General features: G+C 49.4%; 1 protein-coding gene across 1 annotated transcript in view; it reads right to left on the reverse strand.

The window, feature by feature from the left end:
* LOC123355418 (non-compact myelin associated protein) overlaps nucleotides 1-23333 on the reverse strand; it is a 41203-nt gene extending 17870 nt beyond the window's left edge. Inside the window, exon 1 of the mRNA XM_044997873.1 lies at nucleotides 23210-23333. Within this exon, the coding sequence (XP_044853808.1) occupies nucleotides 23210-23333 (124 nt within the window). The remainder of the gene's footprint in view (nucleotides 1-23209) is intronic.
* Between the last annotated feature and the right edge of the window lie 372 nt (nucleotides 23334-23705).

The following is a 23705-nucleotide window of genomic DNA, read 5'->3' on the forward strand; positions in this document are numbered from 1 at the left end:
GAGCACTCATGGGCATTAAATACAGGCACTGATGAACAAACAGCCCCCTCAGTCTATGAAGCTGGGAAACCTGCCCACTTTTTCCTAAAGCATGAACTCCCAGAAGCCTTTGCTCTCCGAGCACTTTAAACCACAGCAGCAGATCCTACAGACTGCATTTCACTAGGTCTTTGTGCTTAGAAGTCCCACTTTGCTACAAAATTCAGGAGCTGATAGTTGCTTATCAACCACACAATATTTGCTCAGGCACCTTCAAATTACCCTTGCTAGTCCACTGTGTTGCTCTATTTCTCTAACAATCAGAAGCGTCCGGCATTAGTCTGGGATTCAGCAGAGCAAGAATTCCTATGCATATCGCTCCACTTTTCCTTCCCTCCTGCAGTTTTCACTGGATACTAAAAGAGAAAAGCCACTTTCTCTGTGATGCAGATCTCTGGCAACTCCTTTCTCTTACCAAACAACTGAGTGAAACTCGTCACAAGATTTCTCTAACTACTGCACACAGGAACCCATGAAACACACTAAACTATTCAGGGTACACTTTGTATGGGCACGCACATGATACACTGCGCTTCCATCTGCCATCCTTTCTCTGAGATTCTCATAGCACTTTGCAAATGTTAATTCTTTAAGCCTCACATCCCCTGGGAATTAAATAGCATTATACGCATTTTATAGGGGCATGTAATGTGACCAGCCCACACAGCTAGTCAGTAGTCCTGTTTACTTCTTCTGGGCACTAGCCACTAGACCACAGTTCTTCCTAATGCTCCATCTACAGTAGAACCTCAAAGTTACAAACACCAGAGTTATGAACTGACCAGTCAACACACACCTCATTTGGAACCAGAAGTACGCAATCAGGCAGCAGCAGAGACAAAGAAAAAAAAGAGAAATACAGTACAGTGCTGCATTTAACATAAACTACTAAAACTTAAAGGGAAAGTTTAAAAAAAAGATTTGACAAGGTAAGGAATCTGTTTCTGTGCTTGTTTCATTTAAATTAAGATGGATAAAAGCAGCATTTTTCTTCTGCGTAGTAAAGTTTCAAAGCTATATTGGGTCAATGTTCAGTTGTAAACTTATGAAAGAACAGCCACAACGTTTTTGTTCAGAATTATGAACATTTCAGAGTTGCGAAGAACCTCCATTCCTGAGGTGTTCATAACTCTGGGGTTCTCACTACTGGATTCGTGTCATTTTCTTCACAGAAAACCTACGGCCTTTTTTTTTCCCCGGAGCACTAAATGTCTCAATTACCTTGAAAATCTAGAAATCACATGTTTCAAACCTGTCAGCAACCTCATCATGTTGCCAGCAATAATGGAATTAACAGCCATCCTTACTGTGCTGAACAGCTATGGGAACACCCATACATTAGGCTAACAAGGGGGTGGGATAGCTCAGTGGTTTGAGCATTGGCCTGCTAAACCCAGGGTTATGAGTTCAATACTTGAGAGGGCCATTTAGGGAGCTAGGGCAAAAATCTGCCTGGGGATTGGGCCTGCTTTGAGCAGGGGGTTGGACTAGGTGACCTCCTGAGGTCCCTTCCAACCCTGATATTCTATGTTCCAAGCCTTCTGTCTCAACCCCCATTAAGTACTAATCTGCCAGCACAGAATCCCAGTTCTTGCACGCATAACTCTATCAACTTTAACAAAACACCTTCTGATTTGCTCACCCACAGCACAATAAAGACAACAGGCTCAGTTACATCCACAGGTGTGAATGAGGAAAATTGTTAGTGAAAGATTTTGTTCTTGCAAGTACACATTCCAGACTTCTCCCCAGGGATGAGGTAATTGCCTAGATCAGTTTCAAATGTTATGCCTTAATGGTTTTTAAATTAAAGAAACAAGTAGCTGCTGATGGGATAGCTTGGCAGCACAACAAAATGTGACATAGGTATCATATTTCCTTCCTGTTTATGGTTGTGTATAACGAGCTCAGTATACAGCAATAGAAATGGGTCTCAATTCTGCTCACGCAGGTGTGAATCCAGAGTAACTCAAATGAAATGATTGCAGCTATATAACCGGTAGCAGAATGTGACTGAACGTACAGAGCAGAAAGGTTAATTCTGTAACAACCTTATAAAACTTGTAACCTTTTAAATATTAGCAGGCACCACAAACAGTGCCACTAACCACTGTACTAACGATGGAAAAATAAACTAGTGGAAACTTCTCTGGAGCCTCTACCCTAAAAAGACGCTTCACACCCTTCACTTTGCACATGCGAGTGACCCGATGGAACTGATGGGACTGCTCACATGTCTATGGTAAAGCACCTACGTACGTCTTGCAGAATCCAGTCCTAGGCCCTCACGTAAGCTAACCACATAATAATGCCACAGACAATGTCGACGGTATTCTGGATCCCTGAAGACTTTTGTTTTGTCTTATTCCTCTAAGCAATCACTGCTCAAACAGCAAGTTAATCGACAGTGATTGCAGTGGGTCAATGCAATCAAACGGGAAGCAAGCGTAATGGCTTTTGGAGTTTGGTGGCCAAGAATGGTTGCACACCTCTCATTTATGGTTTTAAACCTGTGATACGATTAGGCCCAAGAATGCTCTGGCAAGGACCTGATCGCGAATACCAGAGGTCTGTATAAACAATGAGGAGTCCTTGTGGCGCTTTAGAGACTAACAAATGTATTTGGGCATAAGCTTTCGTGGGCTAAAACCCACTTCATCAGATGCATGGAGTGAAAAATACAGTAGGCGGGTATATATATTACAGTACATGAAAAGATGTAATGTAATGTAATGTGCTGTAATATATATACCTGCCTACTGTATTTTTCACTCCATGCATCTGACAAAGTGGGTTTTAGCCCACGAAAGCTTATGCCCAAATACATTTGTTAGTCTAGTGCAGGGACAGGCAAACTTATTGGCCTGAGAGCCGCATCAGGTTTCATAAATTGTATGGAGGGCCAGTTAGGAGAAGGGGTCGTGGCCCGGCCCCCACCTCCTATCTGCCCTCCCAGGACTCCTGCCCCATCCAACTCCCTCTGTTCCCTGACAGCCCCCCTGGGACTCCTGCCCCATCCAACCACCCCTTCTCCCTGTCCCCTGACTACCCCTGGAACCCCATCCAACCCCCCCTCCTTCCTGACTGCCCCCCCGAGACCCCTGCCCCCATTCAACCCCATTCCCCCCACAACTGCCTGACCCCTATCCACATCCCTACCCCCGACCACCACCCCAAACTCCCCTGCCCTCTATCCAATCCCCCTGCCCCCTTACCACGTTGCCTGGAACACTGGTGGCTGGCAGCGCTACAGCCACGCCGCCCAGCTGGAGCCGGACCACACTGCCATCACCGCCACCACGCAGCTCAGAGACCGGGTCAGGCCGGCTCTGCAGCTGCGCTGCTCCAGGAGCTTACAGCCCTGCCACCCTGGGCACTGCACCGGCAGCGGAGCGAGCGAGCTAAGCCTGAGAGGGAAGGGGGGAGAGCAGGGGAGGGGCTGGGGGGAGCCTCCCAGGCCAGGAGCTTGGGGGCCAGGCAGGATGGTCCCGCAGGCCAGATGTGGCCCACGGGCCGTAGTTTGCCCACCCTTGGTCTAGTGCCACAAGGACTCCTCATTGTTTTTACTGATACAGACTAACACGGCTCCCCCTGTGAACGAGGGCTGTATGTTTGCCACACAAAAGAGGAGATTGGTTACACTGCACACAGACGATTTCATTACATTTCACAATCACTTTTAGAACCACCAAAGCCTTTCCAACAAGTCTACAAAAGCACACTGGCCTCCCTTCCACGGTCTGTATTCAGCCTGCGCCAGCGTCCACTCTCAGCACCGATCCGTGGGAGTGGGAGTGGGAACCTCTTGTTAAAAGCTTAAACCGCCACAGGAAAGGAAGGTTGGGGCAACGTTCCCCCCTTCTGAGGCACTTCACCCCCCATCCCTGCCAGAGACACAGATCCCCCAAAGAGCTGCAGCAATGAGCGGCACTGGGAAGCCTCCAGACAAGCAGCCCCTTCGAGGGATTTCACCCCAACCCTGCTCCTCAGATTGGAAACACCGGGCTACCCATAGCAAAGTGCAGCTTAATCTAGGGGGGGCTGCCTCCTTCCTGAGCCAGGAGAGAACAAAGGACTAGATTCCCCATTCCCACCACCTCCTCTTTCTCTCTCAGGGACAGATGGGGGGTGGGGTGAAGGGATCTTTTACTGACCCAACCTCTCCTGGTGCAGGAGATAAGCTCTGGGCTCCCCAGGGAGCTGAGGGTCTCCAGGAAGAGGTCTGCCGGAGCTCCAAAGCGAGTCTCTCTCACCGACAGAAGTGGGTCCCCCTCCAAGAACAGATATTCCCCCCCTTTGTCTCCAGGGCCGCTAGATCAGTTTGTATAGTGTGGGGGGGGGGGGGTGCTGAGAGCCAGTGACCCAAACCGCAAACCTTGTATATGATGGAAACCACCCCCAGCCAGGGGGTGCGGCAGCCCCCTCGTTGCAGCACCTATGGGTGCCTCTCTAGTAGGGTGGGACCCAGGGGTACAACAGCAGCCCCACAGCCCGGGGCTAACGGGGGAAAGTCTTGTCAGCACCCAAAGCGCACGCAGCCCAGGACTGGCCCGGGGGGGGCAGCAGGGGAGCCCTGGGGACCCCCCGCACGCGTGTCCCCGCGTGCAGCAGGACCCCCCACCCCCCGGCTCAGGCCCTTGTCCGGGGGCACAGAGCGGGGAGCCCGCCCGGGTCCCAGCAGCAAGGCCAGGCTCGGCTCGGCTCCTGGTCCCCTAAGGACGGGCGGGGAAGGGCCCCCCCCGCTGCCTGGGGCGCACGGCCCCGATCCTGGCGGGCGCACGGGGTCCCCCCGGCTGGCAGCGGGACTAGGACGCACTTACCTGCCGCGTCCGGGGCGCGACCGCAGCCCCAGCGCCCCGCTCCGCCTGCGGACTCCCGGGGCAGCCCGGCGCTCCCCGCCCCGGCTGGGGCCCCTCCCTCCGCGCCAGGTGATCCGCCCGCGGCCGGCCGCCTCCTCCCCCGCCGGGCCGGGCCGGGCCAGCCCCATGGGGGGCAGCAGCCTCGGTGGGGGAGAAATTCCCTTTACTCCCCCCCCGACTTTAAAGAGGTTTTGGGGGGCAGAGCCCCCCAGCAGCGGGAAATCCCTTCTCATCCCCCTTGGCAGGGCTGGGCAGTGATATGTTTGCACAAGGGGGGAGCTAGGGAGGACCTGCCCCACCCGCAGCTCGCAATTCTGTGCCCTCTCCCCCCGGGCACGGCTCCACTGCACCCTAAGCCCCCTGAGTCCGACTCCGGTTTGAGCCATTTTTTTTCAGCCAAAACTAAGGACCAAACTGGACCCAGATTCACCACCAGTTTGGGTTGACCCGAAACTGCATCTGTAGGCAAAAAATAAACGATTTGCTGATTTTTCTTCACCCAGCTCTAGTTTTGAGCCCAGAGGTTCTGTGTTTTCTTGGCAAAGAGGACCAGCCCTTTACCCTTTTTATTCCTAATTGTAAATTGAGATTCTCGTGTAATCCCACTCCCAGGAGCTGGGACTTTAGGGAAAAAACACCAAATATCATGAGATTTGTCATAAAATTGGGAGAGTGGGTGACCTCCCTCCTAGGGTGACCAGACAGCAAGTGTGAAAAATCAGGATGGGGGAGGGGGGTAATAGGCACCTATATAAGAAAAAGCCCCAAATAACAGGACTGTCCCTATAAAATCGGGACTTCTGGTCACCCTACTCCCCGCTGCTCTACGCAGGTGCCTGTGGCTAACAGCGGAATTTGCTGAGTGTGTTCCCTGTTCTGCAGTCAGATCGGCTTGGCTGGAGCCCTGCATGGTGTGTCGCTGGGGCTCTGCACCAGCACGGGAGGCCACTAACACAGATTCAAGTGCACGATCAAAGCCTGTATTTCTACATGGTATTTACCTGGATCCACAGCTCTGGCACTTTCTTGCAGGGGGAGGGGGCACATAAAGTCATGAGCCAGAATGACAGATGGTTAAATGTATCGAATGTCACCTCCGGGCACACACACAATAGTTAATGTAACTTACAGCTTTGGAAAACAAGAACTCCTCTGCCCGCAGCCCAGCCCAAAATAAAGGAATTCACAAATGAGACAATGCACCCAGCACTCATATGCGGAACGCTCAGACATTCAATTCCTCATCCAACCAGACTTCAGTCCTAGGCAGAGAGGTAGCAACCCACAAAGAAGGGGAGAGGAACAGAGTCTGACTGGGTTTACTTAAATACCTGGGGGTGAGTGGGCACCACTCCACAATGGGTTAAACACGTGGGCCTTTTCTTCTCTGGAGACCTGAGGGCATATGCTGCTTTAAAATCACAGGTGAAAAAGATCTGGTCGAGTAATAATTTTTGTTGTTGTTGTTGCCACAGAGTCCACAATGTGCTCAGTGTTTTCGAGACCTACTGGAAGGTGTGATCCCTGTTCCAAGTAGCTCACGGACTAAGCACAGAAAGCCAGAGGTCAGAGAAGAAATCTCAGCATGGGACAGGGAATACTGTAGTCTAGATGTTAGCATGTGGGCCTGAGGTGCCGACTCCTCGCTTCTCTTCCTGGGTCTATCATCCATCTTCAGCAAGTTACTTAATCTCACGGTTAACGTTTCAATGTAACCATCTGTAACCTGGGTAGAAGTGTTTCTACCTCAGAGCGAGGAGATTGGAAGGGTTAACTAATGTTTGTAAAGCACCTGCAAGAGAGAACACGCTTTACTATTGTGCATTTGGTTTGGAAAAAGTAGATCACACACTTCTCTCCCCCCTTTCTCCTACCACAAGAACAGGGGGACATTTGGTGAAATTAAAAGTGGCAAATTTACCAATTACACATCCAAGCAAAATAGACAGGTAGGTATTTGGTTATCATTTACTGAATACTGAGACAAAATGCTTTCACCTGCATAAAGCCCTCTGCGCACCTGTCTGATCTTTTTAATATTACCCTTCGACAGACACGCTGAATCCGTTAAACGTGTAAGCAGAGATTTCACTCAGTTTAAAAAAAATCAATAGAAATGACGTGTCATGGGTGTTGTCATGACGCACCCTGTACTGTGGTAATACCCTGTTCAATAGAAAGATCTGATGACTATACTGCTGGACAATGTCTCTTTAAACAAAAGCTCACTGTTGTAATGGTTGTTTTGTTACAGGGGAAGAATTTGTAAACCTGGTCAAGCTTCCTACATAAATAAACAGTAAATAAAATAGGTAAATTTAAAGCAGATAAATCGTTTTTCAAACCACATAATGAACCCTTGGAACTCACTGCGACAAGACACTGAGGTCATGACCTTAGTAGGATCAGAAGAAGACTGGGCATCAAAAGAACACCCAGAATCACAGGAGGAAGGATTACAAACAAACAAACAAACAAACAAACGTTTTGGGATGGACCAAACCTTCCTGCTTCAATGCATGAGCCAATCTCTAGTGACTGTGGGTTAGGAGAAGGCTTCCCCGATGAGTAGGTTATTCCATGACTTTCTACTGCAGACCCTAGCGTGCCTTCCTCTAAGCATCTGAGGCTGGCCACATCAGAGACCAGACACTGGGCTAGTCAGATGCAGTGAAGGAATTCCTACCTCCAGCTCTCCAAACCCTTCTGCCACTGTCACATACATAATACCATTGGGATTCTCTGCTTGAAAAAAATCCCAGGAGAGGGCCAGCTGTCCCCTTGCAGGCCAGGATTGGTGGAGCTTTTTGTGGGAAGCTTATACATCCCCTACCTACTCTGCACCGGGCACCTCACTTTCAGAAGCAATGTATTCACCCACATTCCACTATTGAAAAAAAGGATTAATGGGGATGCAGAGTCTGATGATGGAAGTGATATCTGTAAGCATGGAACATCATTCTGAGTAAAGGGGAACAGAACTAAAAAATAAACATGAATGGTTTCACAAATAGCATATACTTTTTCCATGCAACGCATAATTAGCCGGTGGAACTCACTGCTACAAGATATTGAAGTCAAGCCCTTAGTAGGAACAGAAGGGGAGTGAGCCTTTAAAGAATATCCAGCCTTTAAAGAATATTTCAGGCACCCGTGTCAGCTGTATGAGTCAGGTGCCCAAATACACTGGCACTCAGGAAGGAGTTTGAAAATCCCTGCCATATTCCATAAGGCACAAAATCTGATCTAACCGATATAAGCTGGCACAGACCGCAAAGGGACAACATTGGCTTGGCTTGTGTTATATCCTGGAAAACGGAACCAAATCCTTTTTATAAACACCCCTGTTTGTCCTATTTGCTGTATTTCTCATCCCTCATTCCTTAGCATGTCCACGAAAAAAGGATCTTTGTAATCATCAATTCCTTTTTAACCTCACTTGAACTCATAAGCTTTAGGCATCAGACTGGTTTCTGTGGGAATGATTCTGCCACGTGAGTTTTCAAAGTAATGTCAGGGTCGGCAAGAGGGGTCTCCTTTTTCTCCACCAAAAGACCTTGTTTCCGTCCACACCTTAATTAGGAACAAAGGAAAGACCCACAAAACATCAGCCAGAGCCATCAAGCTAGGTGTTTATACTGTAGGCATCACCCGAGTGCCACGTGAGCAGAATCATTTCCAAATGAAATGTTCCACATTCATTATGTGGGTTCAGTGCTTAGAACAAGGGGGGTCCAATCCCTGATTGGGGCCTTGGGGTGCAGTGTAGCCTAGTGGATAGAGCACCAGACTGAGACTGAGAGAGAGTAGGGTGCAACTCCTGGCTCTGTCACTGGGTGACATTGGACAAGTTCCTTCATCGCTTTGTGCCTCGGTTTCCCCATTTTTACTGACCTCCTTGGAAAGCGCTCGGAGGTCTATGGCTGAAAAGCACAGTACAAATTCACTCCGAATTTGCTTGAGGCTGGTCTATGAGGGAGAGCATCGTCTGTAGCCATTCTGGAATAAATCCTGGTCCCAATGAAGCTCTTGTTGACTTCAGTGGGACTAAGATTTGCCGCTCCCTGAATCTCTCAATACACCCTGCAGCATACAGGATGGTGTAAAGGTGCGTGTGCAGGATGGGATCAGATCACCCATGGGATACGACAGTCACTTCCTCATTTCTGTCTGTATTTTTAGAACTATATTGTTCAGGAGATAAATCTGCTACCACTTGGTTGTGCGTTGTGATGGATTTAACCTGTATTGCCACCTACGCTGCTATCCACATGACCAAAAAAATGGGGGGTGGGGGATTTCAGTCCAGCTTGGAAGAGATGGGAGCCAGCTCTGAAGTTCACACCTGTAGCAGGATCCAGTGTGTTTGGATTCAAACCCATCTCTGCTCCTGCTACCCCGTGCAAGCCATTCTCTGCATACCAGGCTGCTCTGCAGAGATGGTGCAAGCAGATTTGGGATCTCCGGCAAAGACTGAGGGAAGATCAGCCTCAGCCTCCTATCTCATGCCAGCTGGGTGGAAATGAGGGTCCGGGAAGAGGGATCACTTCCAGAGCTGAGCTATGCAGTTATGCAAAGAGTTAGGAGAAAAATAGCAGGAGGAAATCTGTGCTATATCCCAAGCAGGACTGGGAGAAAGCAGGAGATCATCCCAAAGCCCTAGAGGGCCCAAGCTGTTATCCCCACAGAGCTCACAGTTAGCATGAAACAGCTTATGCTGAAGTGTGGCTCTCATCACTGCCTCTCCCTGGCGTGGCTGGCCCCCTTAAACCAGGGCCTCCTGCAGCTGCAGGTTGGGCAGGAGCGCGGGATCCTCCCTCCTGCCATCACCCGTAAACATTTGAAGCCTTAGTAAGAGTCATTCCCAGGGACGTGAGGATGCAGGGGGCTGATACAGGTAGACTGGCCTAAAAGCAACTTCTGCAGTTCCCTGCACCAGGGAGCCCTGCTATAATGGCAGATAACAATCCCATGGTATGCGGCACTGGGAAATCAGATGGGTGCATTAGCATTCCTTATCTCGCCAACAGAGCTGCTAAGGCAAATAAAAAGCTCAGTAATGAGTCACTGTTGGACAGAGGCAGGGATCGGAAGGCAAGCGGCATTATTGCGACTGGCTCAAATTCCACTGCTTCCCGGCCGCCCACAGATGCACATTAAAAGATAAAAGTTTTACACAGCAAAAGAACTTGGGGGGCCCTAATGCCAGGAACCTTTATCACTGCCCAGCCGACGAGCCCAACGCAGGGAGGAGCCAGTTAGCGTTTGCCAGCCTTGCCCACCCTTAGATCAGGCCCTGGAGACAAGGACCAGAGCTCCTCTGCCCCAGAGGTGGAGTTAAGTTCAGAGGGGATGTAAATGGCGTAACAAACACACTGAGCTAGAAGAACGGGGAAAATGGTAGCAGGAGGGTGTAAAATGACATGGGTTTGCATGTCGCTGGGCATGTCTAGGCAGGAACATGGGGGAGAGATTTCTTACCAGCCACTTTCCTGCTACCCACACCCCTCCCAAAGCCCTGGCATGTAAATTGCACCACTTTAGGCTCAGGCCTGCTTTACCGATGTGTAACGTATTCATGTTGCCTTTGAATTTGGTCCACGGCCTCTGAGAACCAGCAAGGCCCTTTAACGGCTGCTATTTAAAAGAGAAACTACTTTACACCTTAAAAATAAGATACTTGATGATTCATTCCCACTACCAGGCTTGTGAGACCAGCCAGGAGCTCCGTATCAGCTGTAGCTTTGCATGTCAGGCAAGAAGACTTGTTGCAATTGCTATTTATTTGTGCTGAGATAGCACTTAAAGACGCCCACCTGGGATCAGGGTCCATTATGCTATACGCTGTACAGACACAAGAGACAGGCTTTGCCCGGAGGAGTCTTCGAGCTACATAGACAAGACAGATGTGGGTGGGGAAACAGAGGCACAGAATGGTAAAGTGACTTGCCCGACATCACAGAGCATGTCAGAGCTGGGAATAGAACCCAGGTGTCCTGACTCACACAGTCCAGTGCTTTTTAGTACTTTATCTTCTACTGTCCTCAAAAACAGTAACTAAGTAGCTCAATTTTCTTTTCCCTAGGTGACATGTAAAGAAATTGAGGCCGAGAGCAGCATTGCCAACTCAATGAGCATTCAAACATAATGAATCAACCCCCCCGCCACAAAAAAATCAAGAGATTGCCTTAAAAATCATGAGATTTTTTTTTAAAATTAGGTGCTTTTCATTTGGCTTCTGCAGCTCATTTGAGCCTTAAGGGGTCATATTTTCAATTTTTTACCTGCATGCTCCATGAGGGCTAGAAACTTTTTTTTTTTTAAATGAAAGCCTAGATTCACCCATGATCACCTGACTCCGGGAGCTGGGGCTTGGGATGTTAAGTACAACGTGAAAAATCACCCACAAGAGTTGGTATCACTGAGAGAGGGACTCAGCCAAGGCAGCAGATGAGTCAGGACTGAAAGTGAGAAGCCCTGAGCTAATTCTGCCAGGCCAGCCTGCCCCTCTGGATCAGGAGCCATTGGTTATGCACTTTCAGATTCTCCATCTAGGTGGGTTAAACCCTCCTTTTGTCACGCAGAGACATGGTGCATCAGCCTTTAGTCATGAATCCATTGTGCACACCTCACCTGCAACTAGTCTCCCTGCCATGCTGGGCTGGGGGTCCTTGATTACCCTCCTGTAGACCTACCCAGGTGATGTCTAAAGGCCGCGCTGATCATTTGAAGCATAACAGGAGATACTCTGGGAACAGGGAATGTAATTAATTCCACTCAGTGCACCTTGAAATTGTTCAGAGTGAGACTGAAACTGCCTCTCCCCACAAGCTAACTCAGCGCATTGGATCCACACATGCTAATGAAACAGACCGGTGAGGGACAGACAGGGCAGATGGGCAGGTACCAGAGTTATCTTACCACCAGTACAGTCTATGCATCTGGTTACCTGTGTACTTGGCTACTAGTCTAGAGGTTAGAGCAGAACACTGCAAGGCAGGACTCCTGAGTTCTCATGGATTGGCCATTCCAGCTGGGTGGGGGTGAGAAGAGACGGACTAGCCGGCGTGTGTAGAGCTAGATAAGATGAGACACCCGTTCTGAAGTGGGCATAAGAATATTTACCTAGCACACAAGAGCGTTGTGAAGTGTTAATATGTGTAAAGTGCTTTGAGATCCCTGAATGGAAAACATCATGTAAGGGTCAGGCATTGTTATGGTCGGGTTCCGTGTGTCAGTTCTCCAGGACCCAGCTTTGGTGCCAGTCACCTTGGCGAATACACTCAAGCAGCAGTGTTCGTTTTTAAAGAGCTGGTTCTGCAATCCCAGGTGATGGTTGGGTTCCATAGGAGAGGTACGTGCTTGGCATGTTACCACTGCAGTAAACAGAAAGTCACCTCTTGTATGGGACTGTTTGTGTTCCCTGAGCCTGGCAAGGTGCTTACTGTAAGTATCCGGGTTGATTCAGATTTAGTGTTGGGTAGGAAGCTCGTTTTAACACTTTATCAAATGTAACCAGGGGAACAAAATGTGAAAGCTTTTACGCTGGAAACAAGGGAGTCTAGAGGGAATTAGAGCTTCAAAACCTAGTTGCTGGTCACTTCTATTTGCAGATGTTTCAAGATCCACCATTTAACGGGGCAGCTTAGTGGCCTACGAATCAGCATGGAGCTACTGAGATTTCCTTGGGCCGCTGGTTCAGAGCTCAGCAAGACTGACGCCGTCCTTCATCTTTCCAAGGTGATTCATTTAGTTTAGTGGGTGTCTTTATAAGACTCTTAAAAAATAACATGATTCTGCCTGGACGTGAAAGAACTTGAGGCACTGTTGTGAGCGCAGGCGTGGTATCCTTATCCCACCTTCCCCTTCCAGTCTCCACCTCGGAGCAGGCTGCATTGCACTGACGCGATATGTGTAGCCGGTGAAAGGTTCTACATGGTGGTTAAATAGTATTACAATCGTCCGAACACTTCATTTAGTACAAAGGAGGAGACATCAGCCCGTGTGACGATCAGACAGTCCAGATTTCTGGGGAAAGTCCTAGGTCTCCAGTCAATTGCTCTCCTGTGGCCTTTGCCCATCAGTGAGTGGGTTGGGGTGGAATGCTAGAGGAGAGCAGGAGTAAAGGTTTCCATTGTAAATTGCTGCCTAGATCCTCTTCACACACTTTCCTCCTCAATGAAGCTGGAGCACCGGGGCCTGGAGCTAATGGAGAACCGAGCCAGTTCCCGGCTGGTCTATCGGATTTGGGGCGGGACCTTTGTAAATGCCCAGAGAACCAAAATCGCTAGAGATCCTATCTGTTCTACTTGGCAGCATTTCCGCGCTGCACAGGGCCCCCTGAGCACGTGGGGCTCGGTGCCCAGAACTTCTCCATTACCTGAGCAATAAACACTGCTGCAAGGTTTATAGCCTCCTGTGTGTGTAAAGCATGGCACGCCCTTCCCAAGCAGCCAGCCCTGAGGAGCTGGATTTGCTATGAGGAGAGACTTTCCAGACTAGAGACTGGAGCTCAGTGCCAGGAAACACCAGTGGGTACAATCTCTGCTCTACCACCGACACACTGGCTGGCTTTGGGCACGTCACTAATCTCTCTTTTTCCCCATCAAGGGAAAGTAACATAACAGCACAGCCTTCACAGGACAGGCTCTTACCACCACCATTCTGGCAGCTGCTTTCATTCACGTCAGGCAGCAACTCGAGTCGGATGAAATCCTGAACTTCAGAACAGACCAAGGTTGGCCTCAGCTGTCTCCCGAGTGGGCTATTCCCCGGACTTCCTGTCTGACACACTAGCTCAGTGTCTCTCAAACTTTTGTACTGGTGACCCCTTTCACATAGCAAGCCTCTGAGTGCAACCCCCATATAAATTAAAAACACTTTTTAATATGTAACATCATTATAAATGCAGGAGGCAAAGCTGGGTTTGGGATGGAGGCTGACAGCTTGCAGCCCCCCCATGTAATAACCTCGCGACCCCCTGAGGGATCCTGACCCCCAGTTTGAGAACCCCTGCTCTAGCTTCTCCCGAAGAGAATTTCACAGCCTTTCACTTCTGTTGCATGGAAACTAATGAGATCCACCTGGTCTGGCTGCTGGGGGAGCCAGCAGAATAGCGCTGCACCTCCAGTCAGATCTTGATATTTCTTTCCCTGGGAGAAACAGAGCTAAGGTGTTGCAAGCGTGAGAGTTTCTTCCCTGCAGGGTCCCAAAACCTGGACACCATGTCACAAATGCTTACCTGGGAGGCCCAATTTGCCAAGCACGATGTAACTGCTGAGCATTGTTATCCCAATTAGTGCTGCAGTGAACTAGCCACACTTTGGCACGGATGCCCCACTGAGCTCATTTGGCTGAAGATGGTATAAGCCTAGGAGGGGACGGTGCTCACCCTTAGATCTCTATAGCGTCCCTCACAGTGGTGAAGAAACGGGACTCAGATGCAACGGATGTGAAGGGGACTCTCTGCTGAGATCCCTGCATAAACAGGACCTTGTACTGATCTCTGGAGGCTTCCCCCCACCCCAAAGGTCTATTCGCTCCAGCACTGCTGGCAGTAGGTGAGGGGACCGCTAGTGTTAACCAGCCTCCCTTTTCTTAAACCTATTGGCACATTAATAACCCTGTTCAGAGCACGTTTAGATGACCCAGTGGCTAAAACACCAGCTGTCTCCATTGCATGAGATATTTAACATTAGGATGGTCAAAGCACCAGAAAGCAGAGTACATGAAACCATTCAGCACTGGCTGGCAGGAGTGGACTAGACGAGAGGTCCTTGAAATCTCTAACATCTATTTTGTCTGTTACTGACTTTTCCTGAGGTCAGGAGGTTAGAGAGCTTCTGAGAGACAGAACAGGTGTTTCCCAGTCCTGAGATCCTCTCCTCTTTTTGACATAAACTTTTTCTTTGCAAGCGGAAATCAGCTGTAGCACGGGACCCTGTGATTATGGATCTGATGTAAAAATTTACTTACAAGAACGTCTTGAACTTGGTGCACCACGGGGTGAAGTTCTCTCTCATGGAAAGAAAAACAAACAGGAAGAATGTATTTAGCATAACCTTTGCCCCACTGCACTGTCAGTCAACTCTGAATCAATTGTGCCATCACCAATTGGTGTCATCGCAGCAGTACAGTGTGTTACAGCCCAAGCACTGTGTGTGGGTGTCAAGTAACACAGAGATAAAGTGAACCAATGGGTGAATCAGGGCAACAAAATGTGCTGTGACAAATTTGAGGCTCCCATGCCGTGTCTCCTGACCACCTGGCATTTCACAGTGACAGCGAGGAGAAAACTTGCCTGCTTTAAAAGTACGCTGGAGCCAAAGGGGAATCTCCGTGAATGGTTAGCAGATTAGGGCTTCTGACTCAGAACTGAGTCCTCATTCCGTCCAGTACAGGGCAGTTGTGCCTAAGGACAGCGTCAGTCTCTGGAGAACCCAGAATATAGGACGCATGGCTGAAGGCCCCTACAAAGTACAGAGAAAGGATAATGCCCAGGTTGCAAGAAGCTTGAATAGTGTCTCTCTTCCCTTCAGCCCGTGAGGCCCTCGGCAATCAGGATCTGACGGACTAGGAACTGTGGTAAGAGTGTGGCTCATTACAAACAGTTGACAAGAAGGTGAGAGTAACAGTAGGGAGAAATTAGTATTGGGAAAATCTCTTACCACTTCAAAAGTTATTTTTCCTCCCTTGGTATCCTGCTGTTAATTGATTTATCTCATTAGACTGACCTCACACTTGGTAAAGCAACCCCCATCCTTTCATGTATTTATACCTGCTCCTGTATTTTTCACTTTGTGCATCTGATGAAGTGGGCTCTAGCCCACAAAAGCTTATGCCCAAATACATTTGTTAGTCTCTAAGGTGCCACAAGGACTCCTGGTTGTTTTAACACTTACTGTGTTCAGCTCCTTGCATCTGAGGAGCTCAAAGTACGTTACCAGCATTGATTATTGTGTTTCATGACACCCTACAGAATTAGATATTAACCCCATTTTACAGATGAAGAAAATGAGACCTGGAGAGGTTACTACGTTCCTTGCTCAAAGTCACACAGTGAATCAGAGGCGGACTTTGGAACAGATCCCAGATCTCTCGATTCCTATTGCCCTCCTCTGACTCTCAACTCATTTAGTCTTTCTCTGCAACAGGTACATGGGTAGTGACAGAATCCCATTGTTTCCTTGCCAGGTAAAAAAAACCCTCTTGATTTATGTGCATGACTCATCTACGTCCTTCCATGTTATTTAATGCCGCAAAGCACTTTGAACTAGAGCTTGTGTGAAACACAACATACAAAATAAAGGCCAGTTCTTCAAGAACTCCACTTACAAAGCTCTCACTGGCTTCAATGAAAGCCCATGCAGAGTGTCTACAGATGACAGATCCTAAACTGGCCATAGGCTTTAAACTTCTATTACTAGCTAATGCATTGACATCCACTCCTGAGTTTACACACAAGATCCCTGCTCTCAAGATCATTGACTCCATATTCAAAACGTCAGCTGCCAATGCCAGATTACATTTGGACAATCTCGGTTTCTAATCTGATATTGTGCCCTTGGGGATGTGTTTGTTAGGTACAAACTCTACCCTGCGATATGCAAGAGCAATTCATGAAGTAAATGGGAGTTGTGCATGCGTATCCAAGGGCAGAACTGAACCCGTTTTCAGGAACTATGGGCCTCATCCTGTCAAGCACTGAGCACTCTCCACTATGACTGAAGCCGGAGTTGAGGGTTCTCAGTATCTTGCTGCATCTTGGAGAATAAGGCCTGTCGTTGTTCTCCACATACTGAAACTGCTTAAGGCTAATGTCCTGCCTTTAATTACAGACATTAAGCAAGACGTAAGGAACAGGCATAACTTACTAAGATCTGGGCTATGTAGCATACGTTGCCAAATGCAATTTTCATGATTAAGCTGTTAAGCAAGCTTCAACCTATTCCTAGAATGTCAGGTACATTCCGTATAACGCTGACTGGCAGTGTATTTAACCTGACAGAGAGGGGAGAAGTTAAGCGTGCACTGGTTTAGTGCAAGGGATAGTCCAAATGAATATGGTGTAATTCAACAGATGGCATGATCTATTATTATACAGTATTTCTTATTATCTTTCACGTAGTGCCTGCACACACATAGTAAGACACACTCCCTGCCCCAAGGAGCTTACAGTCCAAGTTCACAAAGGATGGAACTAAGGGGAAGTCTATACTACCCACCCAGGTCGGCGGGTAGCGTTCGACTTCTCGGAGTTCGATATATCGCGTCTCATCGAACTCATCTAGACGCGATATATCGAACTCCGAACGCGCTCCCGTCGACTCCGGAACTCCACCACCGCGAACGGCGGTGGCGGAGTCGACGGGGGAGCCGCGGACTTTGAACCCGCGGCGTCTGGATGGGTGAGTAGTTCGAACTAAGGTAGTTCGAGTTCAGCTACGCTATTCGTGAAGCTGAACTTGCGTACCTCAGTTCGACCCCCCCCCCCCAGTGTAGACCAGGCCTAAGGAACCCAGCAGGGTTGCCAGGCATCTAGTTTTCAGCTGGAATCCCTGGTCGAAAAGGGACGCTGGCGGCTCTGGTCAGCACCCCGGACCAGGCCCTGAAAAGTCCAGTCAGTGGCGCAGCAGGGCTAAGGCAGGCTCCCTGCCTTCCCTGGCTCTGCACAGCTCCTGGAAGCGGTTGGCATGTGCTGCCCCCGCCCCCAGCTCCATAGCTCCCATTGGCCGGGAACTGGGGCCAATGGGAGCTGCGGAGGGGGGCCCTGTGGGTGCGGGCAGCGTGCAGAGCCGCCTGGCTGCGCCTCTACCTAGGGGAAGGACATGCTGGCCACTTCTGGGAGCCGCGCCAAGCCAGGACAGGTAGGGAGCCTGCCTTAGCCCCACTGTACCACCGACTGGGGGCCACCTGGGGTAAGTGCTGCCCGGCCGGACCCGCAACCCCGCCCTAGCTTGGAACCCGCTCCCACACCCTAACTCCCTCCCAGACCCCACGCCTCCACCTGCCCCCCAACCTCCTGCCCCAGCCCTGAGCCCCCTCCCACACCAACACTCCCTCCAGGAGCCCACATCCCGCACCCCTGCCCGCACTCCAACCCCCTGCCCCAGCCCTGAGCCCCCTCCCACACCAACACTCCCTCCAGGAGCCCACATCCCGCACCCCTGCCCGCACTCCAACCCCCTGCCCCAGCCCTGAGCCCCCTCCCACACCAACACTCCCTCCAGGAGCCCACATCCCGCACCCCTGCCCGCACTCCAACCCCCTGCCCCAGCCCTGAGCCCCCTCCCACACCAACACTCCCTCCAGGAGCCCACATCCCGCACCCCTGCCCGCACTCCAACCCCCTGCCCCAGCCCTGAGCCCCCTCCCACACCAACACTCCCTCCAGGAGCCCACATCCCGCACCCCTGCCCGCACTCCAACCCCCTGCCCCAGCCCTGAGCCCCCTCCCACACCAACACACCCACCAGGAGCCCACCTCCCGCACCCCTGCCCGCACACCAACCCCCAGCCCCAGCCCTGAGCCCCCTCCCACACCAACACTCCCTCCAGGAGCCCACATCCCGCACCCCTGCCCGCACCCCACCCCCCTGCCCCAGCCCTGAGCCCCCTCCCACACCAACACTCCCTCCAGGAGCCCACATCCCGCACCCCTGCCCGCACTCCAACCTCCTGCCCCAGCCCTGAGCCCCCTCCCACACCAACACTCCCTCCAGGAGCCCACATCCCGCACCCCTGCCCGCACTCCAACCCCCTGCCCCAGCCCTGAGCCCCCTCCCACACTCCAAACCCCTTGGCCCCAGCCTCACCCCAGATCCCACACCCCCAGCTGGAACCTGCACCCGCACCCCAACTCCCTGTCCAAATCCTGGTCCCGCTTCCACACTCCAAACCCCTCATTTCTGGCCCCACCCCAGAGCCCGCACCCTCAGCTGGAATCCTCACCCCGCTCCCACACCCCAACCCCCTGCCCCAGCCCAGTGAAAGTGAGTGAGGGTGGGGGAGAGCAAACGAGGGGGGGGCTGGAGTGAGTGGGGACAGGGCCTCAGAGAAGGGGCAGGGCCTCGGGGAAGGGAAAGGGTGTTGCCTTTTGTGCAATTAGAAAGTTGGCAACCCTAAAACCCAGAGAAGGGAAGTGACTTACCCAAGGTCGCCTTGCAGGCCAGGACTAGAACCCAAATCTTCTGACTCCCAGCCTAGTGCCCGCATCATTGGGCAATTTTACCTCTGTCCCTAATACAAGCATTGCTTATAAAAACTAAAAGGATGTTATAAGCTTCTGTGCTGTTTAGTTTTTTGTATTTCAGATGATTTGGACAGTTAAACTAGGCTGGTCAATTTCAGAGTCTCTTGTATATTTCACTTTCCCATGGTGCCTGTCTGATGCTGCAGATGTTTGGATTTCCAACTCTGCAGGTGCAGTTTTAACACATTAGCTGGCCCAGATTAACCCTAGGGCTTACCCTGACCTGCTAACACCCTAAAATACAAATGCCCTCGTTTACACTAAGATTAAAACATACATTAAAAGTATGTATTTTTTCCTTGGGTAGACATGGCTTAATATAAATAGATTTTAAATAAAAATAGCACACAGATGTTAGCCCCTTTGTATCCCAACTGCAATATGGAGACAGTAACCCTTGTGTAAGTGGTTCCGCTATTGTGGGGAACTTTTCTGGCTTATAAAGTACCCCAGTGAAACGGGCTAGCGAAAAGATCTGAGTCCTCGCTCCCACTTCCTGCCTGACCTCGAGGGCTCCCCTTCCACTCTCCTGTGCGACAGAGTCCTCGTAACCCCAACAAGGCTGGGCCCAGGATTCCTGGGGGGCTCCACCCCCAACCTTGTTGTGGTCATAAGAAAGGCCATACTGGGTCAGACCAAAAGTCCATCAATCCCAGTATCCTTTCTTCCAACAGTCGCCAATGCCAGGTTCCCCAGAGGGAATGAACAGAACAGGGAATCATCAAGTGATCCACCCCCTGTCGCCCATCCCCAGCTTCTGGCAAACAGAGGCTAGGGACACCATCCCTGCCCAGCCTGGCTAATAGCTATTGATGGACCTGTCCTCCATGAACTTATATAATTCTTTTTTGAACTCTGTTATAGTCTTGGCCTTCACAACATCCTCTGGCAAGGAGTTCCACAGGTTGACTGCGTTGTGTGAAAAAATACTTCCTTTTGTTTGTTTTAAACCACTTAGGACAGGGGCTAGGGTGTCCCCACTCCAGGGTGCTCTCTCCGCTCTGGACACTCCTCCATACAGTTCAAAGCAAATACCATTGATTAAACAGCAATCAATATAAAAACTAAGGAAAAACTGGGAAAGAGCAGGGAAGCAGCTGTTTAAGAGTCCAATCCCATAAGTTTCTAGGGGCTCCTCAACGCCCCTTGAACTCAATGTCCCCAGCAAGTTTAGTTGAGGGTGCTCAGCTCCCCACCAGCGCTGGCCTTCAAGTGTTCAAAATGGAGAAGTGGTAGAATTATACAGGTGCTATAAAAGCCCACGCAGGAGCAGAGAGTCACAGATACAGCCAGGTGTGCATCTCCTGTTCAGATTAGCAAAGGCAAGTACTTCTGCATTTTCCCCAGGGCGTGGGGCTGTTTGCTTGTGGCCCTTTCCACATCACCAACACACACAGGAACACTAAACCCTCACATATATTTTTTTCAAGACATTAAATGATCCCAGCAACAAAACCCAGAGAAGCAGAAGAGAGTGAAAGATAATGCAGCTCCCAACAAGTGCCGAGTGGCATCACCCCATTCAAAACGTTTATGGAATATTCATTCCCTTCCTGGGAATAAATTAAGTGGGGACATTTTATGCTTGAGGCCTTTTCACAGGAGATTGCTCAGTGAGAAGCGAGAAATTGAACCACCAGCAGCAGCAGCAAGAGGTTCATGAAGCCAGAATCCATGTTTAGAAGTTCTTAAACCAAGCCAGCACTTACCCTGGGAAGAGAGACTTCAAGAAAAAGTCTCTCTTCCCAGGGTATACACTTTGTTAAACTGGACAGATGGTGGTAAATATTTGTCAGCTGTTTATGAGGGAGAAAATTCCTCAAGGGAATTGCTAGTTTTCTCACAACACAGACATAAGAAAGGGGTTTCTCTGCAGACCTACGCATTCTAAAAAAACACCCATTCAAATATATTAGCAGGGGCTCTAATTATGAGAGAAAATGAGGATCAAAAAGTAGGGGGGAAAATTGGTGCTCATTGATTAAGTATAGTTAATGCTTTGGTTCAGGAAGTCTGAATTTCACTAAGCTACAAGGGAGGCAGGAAACTGGACTAGGGGTCAGGAGACTTGGGTTCTGTTTCTCGCTGTTACTGACCAACCGTGTGATCCTGGACAAGTCACTCTCCCACTTTGTGCATCTGCTTCCCTAGTCACTCATTGTCCATCTTGCCTATTTATGTTGGTATTTTGAAAAAGGAGCCTGAATTTCAGTTGGAGCTGGGCACCCAACCCCCTTCAGTTCCTCTGACAAGCCTGTCTTCAGACTGTAAACTCTTGGGGGTAGGGATTTGTCTGCTTATGTTTGTACAGCTCCTGTCACAACAGGGCAGCAATCCAAGCTAGGGCCCTAGCAAAACAAATAATGTAGAACAGAACGTCATGTGAACAAAAGGAATGCAGTGTCTGTAGACTTTAAAATAATAAACTAATTATTTCAATGTTCATTCACAGAGGTTTACAGGCGCCTTCTGCTGGCTGATTTCATATAGAAACTCTTCCTTATTTGCCAAACTTTCCTTGATTCACTAAATACTTAAATTAAGAAGGCAGCATCATCTAGTAGTTAGAGCACATGCCAGTGCAAAATGTTGTTTTCCAAAAAGGAATGGACTACAAAAATGCTCAGACTCAAGAATTCAGTCTCTCAATAGGCTCACAGGGAGACCCGTCTAGCCTGGTGACTGAGTGTGGGAGGAGGGTGTGGGCCCAAATTCTGTTATCGGCTTATGTTTCACTGCCCATTCTTGTTTGCAGTGGTGTTGAAGCTGTGTTGGTCCCAGGATGAAAGAGACAAGGTGGGTGAGGAAGTATATTTTATGGGGGGTGGAAGGAACAAGCTGTAGCGTTTCACAGAGCTCTTCCTCAGGTCTGGGGAAGGTAGGGTAGCCGGAACGTGCAAGCTAAATACAAGGTGGGACAGATTGTTGGCATAAGGGGTTCACACATGTTGTAGGAGACCACTTAACTAAGTGGGCCATTCATACTTCCGCAGTCCTAGGGCAAAGAAAGGTGTTAATTGCCCACTTCATTGTACCTGGTCTCCTATAACATATGTAAACCACTCCCACCTTGTATTTAGCTTGGACATTCTTACCTTCCCCAGATCTGAGGAAGAACTCGGGGGAGCTCAAAAGCTTGTCCCTTCCACCAACAGAAGTTGGTCCACTAAAATATATTACCTCACCCACCTTGTCTCTCACACTGACAATTCTAGCAGTAAATCATATTTTCCTCCCATCCGTGTGTGGATGATGACATTTTCATAAGATTTAAACACTGTAAGTAAGTGAAGTTCGCAACACGCTTTGAAGAGTGTGGAATAACACCTAGCTTTTATGCAGAACTTTCACTGGTAGATCTCAAAGTGCTTTACAAAAGAGGGAAGTACCGTTAGCCTTTTCTTATGCACACCCTATGCAAAGTCCAAGCATGCAGCCTTCCTGGGGTTTGGCTTGGGGGAGAATTTCACAGGCAATTTATTGGTATTAATTTGTATTATGGTAGCACCGAGGAGCCAATTGAAATCAGGGGCCTGTTGTGCTAAGCACTGCACAAGACCATGTTCGGTCACAAAGAGCTTAATCTACGAGTGCCAAACTCCCACTGAAAGGCAACGGGAGTTAGGAGACTAGTTGCCCTTTGTGCCTTTGAGGGGCTTTTTATTGGTCACCCAAAGAGCAACACAAGAAAACTCAACCCAAACTTCCTTCCTGAGTCTGATTCTTCCTAGGACTGCCCTGCAGAACCTCCTCTAGTCCACACTCCCTAGCTCCTCCTTCAGCATCTTGAGGCACCTGTGCTCAGCGTAGCTCTACGAGGCCTTAGGAACAGTCACCCTGTTACAATGTCTAACCAAACATTTAACATCGTGGCTCTCAGTTCTCGTTTAATAGAGATCCTCCCAATCCTGATCTTACCCCTTTCTTGCAGCTACAAGAGAGCTCCGTTTATGTTACATGATTTTAAAATTGTAATATTTGAAAGTGATGCAGCTCCTTGATTATACCCTCCCCCACCCTTTTGTATCTGTGCTGCATTTTCCCCTGATGTAGGACCTACTTCTATTAAGACCAACTCGCCTCTCATCCACAGCTCTAATCTTTCCAGCTCCCTTTGCAGTTCGGTTCCATCCTTCTTTATGGCGGTTACTACTCCAAATGTTGATGTCCGCAGACCTGATCATGGATGAATTTACACCAAATGTCTGAAAAAGACAGACACAAAGCCAGGTGTGCAGCAAAGCGTTCGTCTGTTCTCAAGTTAGTTGGTGAGAAAAAGCGCCGGAAACCCTAAGTAGTCCTGGACTGGCAGGAGAATCATTTTGTATTAGCAATGATTCAACCACCACAGTGTCAAAAACGAGGATGAAGGGCACAGGTTTAATTGCCGTACGTCTACAATTAATTTGGCTTTGCTTGCTATGAACATAGTAAACGTGAAAGCTAGGTCACGCCAGTCCACTTTAACAGCCTCATTTCCTAGGGACAATATCACATTGTGTGCTGAGGGGTCATGATGAGGCATCCCTTTACCTGGCAGAGTAAATCACTCCTTT

Source organism: Mauremys mutica, chromosome 23, assembly GCF_020497125.1.
Source record: "Mauremys mutica isolate MM-2020 ecotype Southern chromosome 23, ASM2049712v1, whole genome shotgun sequence".
Lineage (NCBI taxonomy): Eukaryota > Metazoa > Chordata > Testudines > Geoemydidae > Mauremys > Mauremys mutica.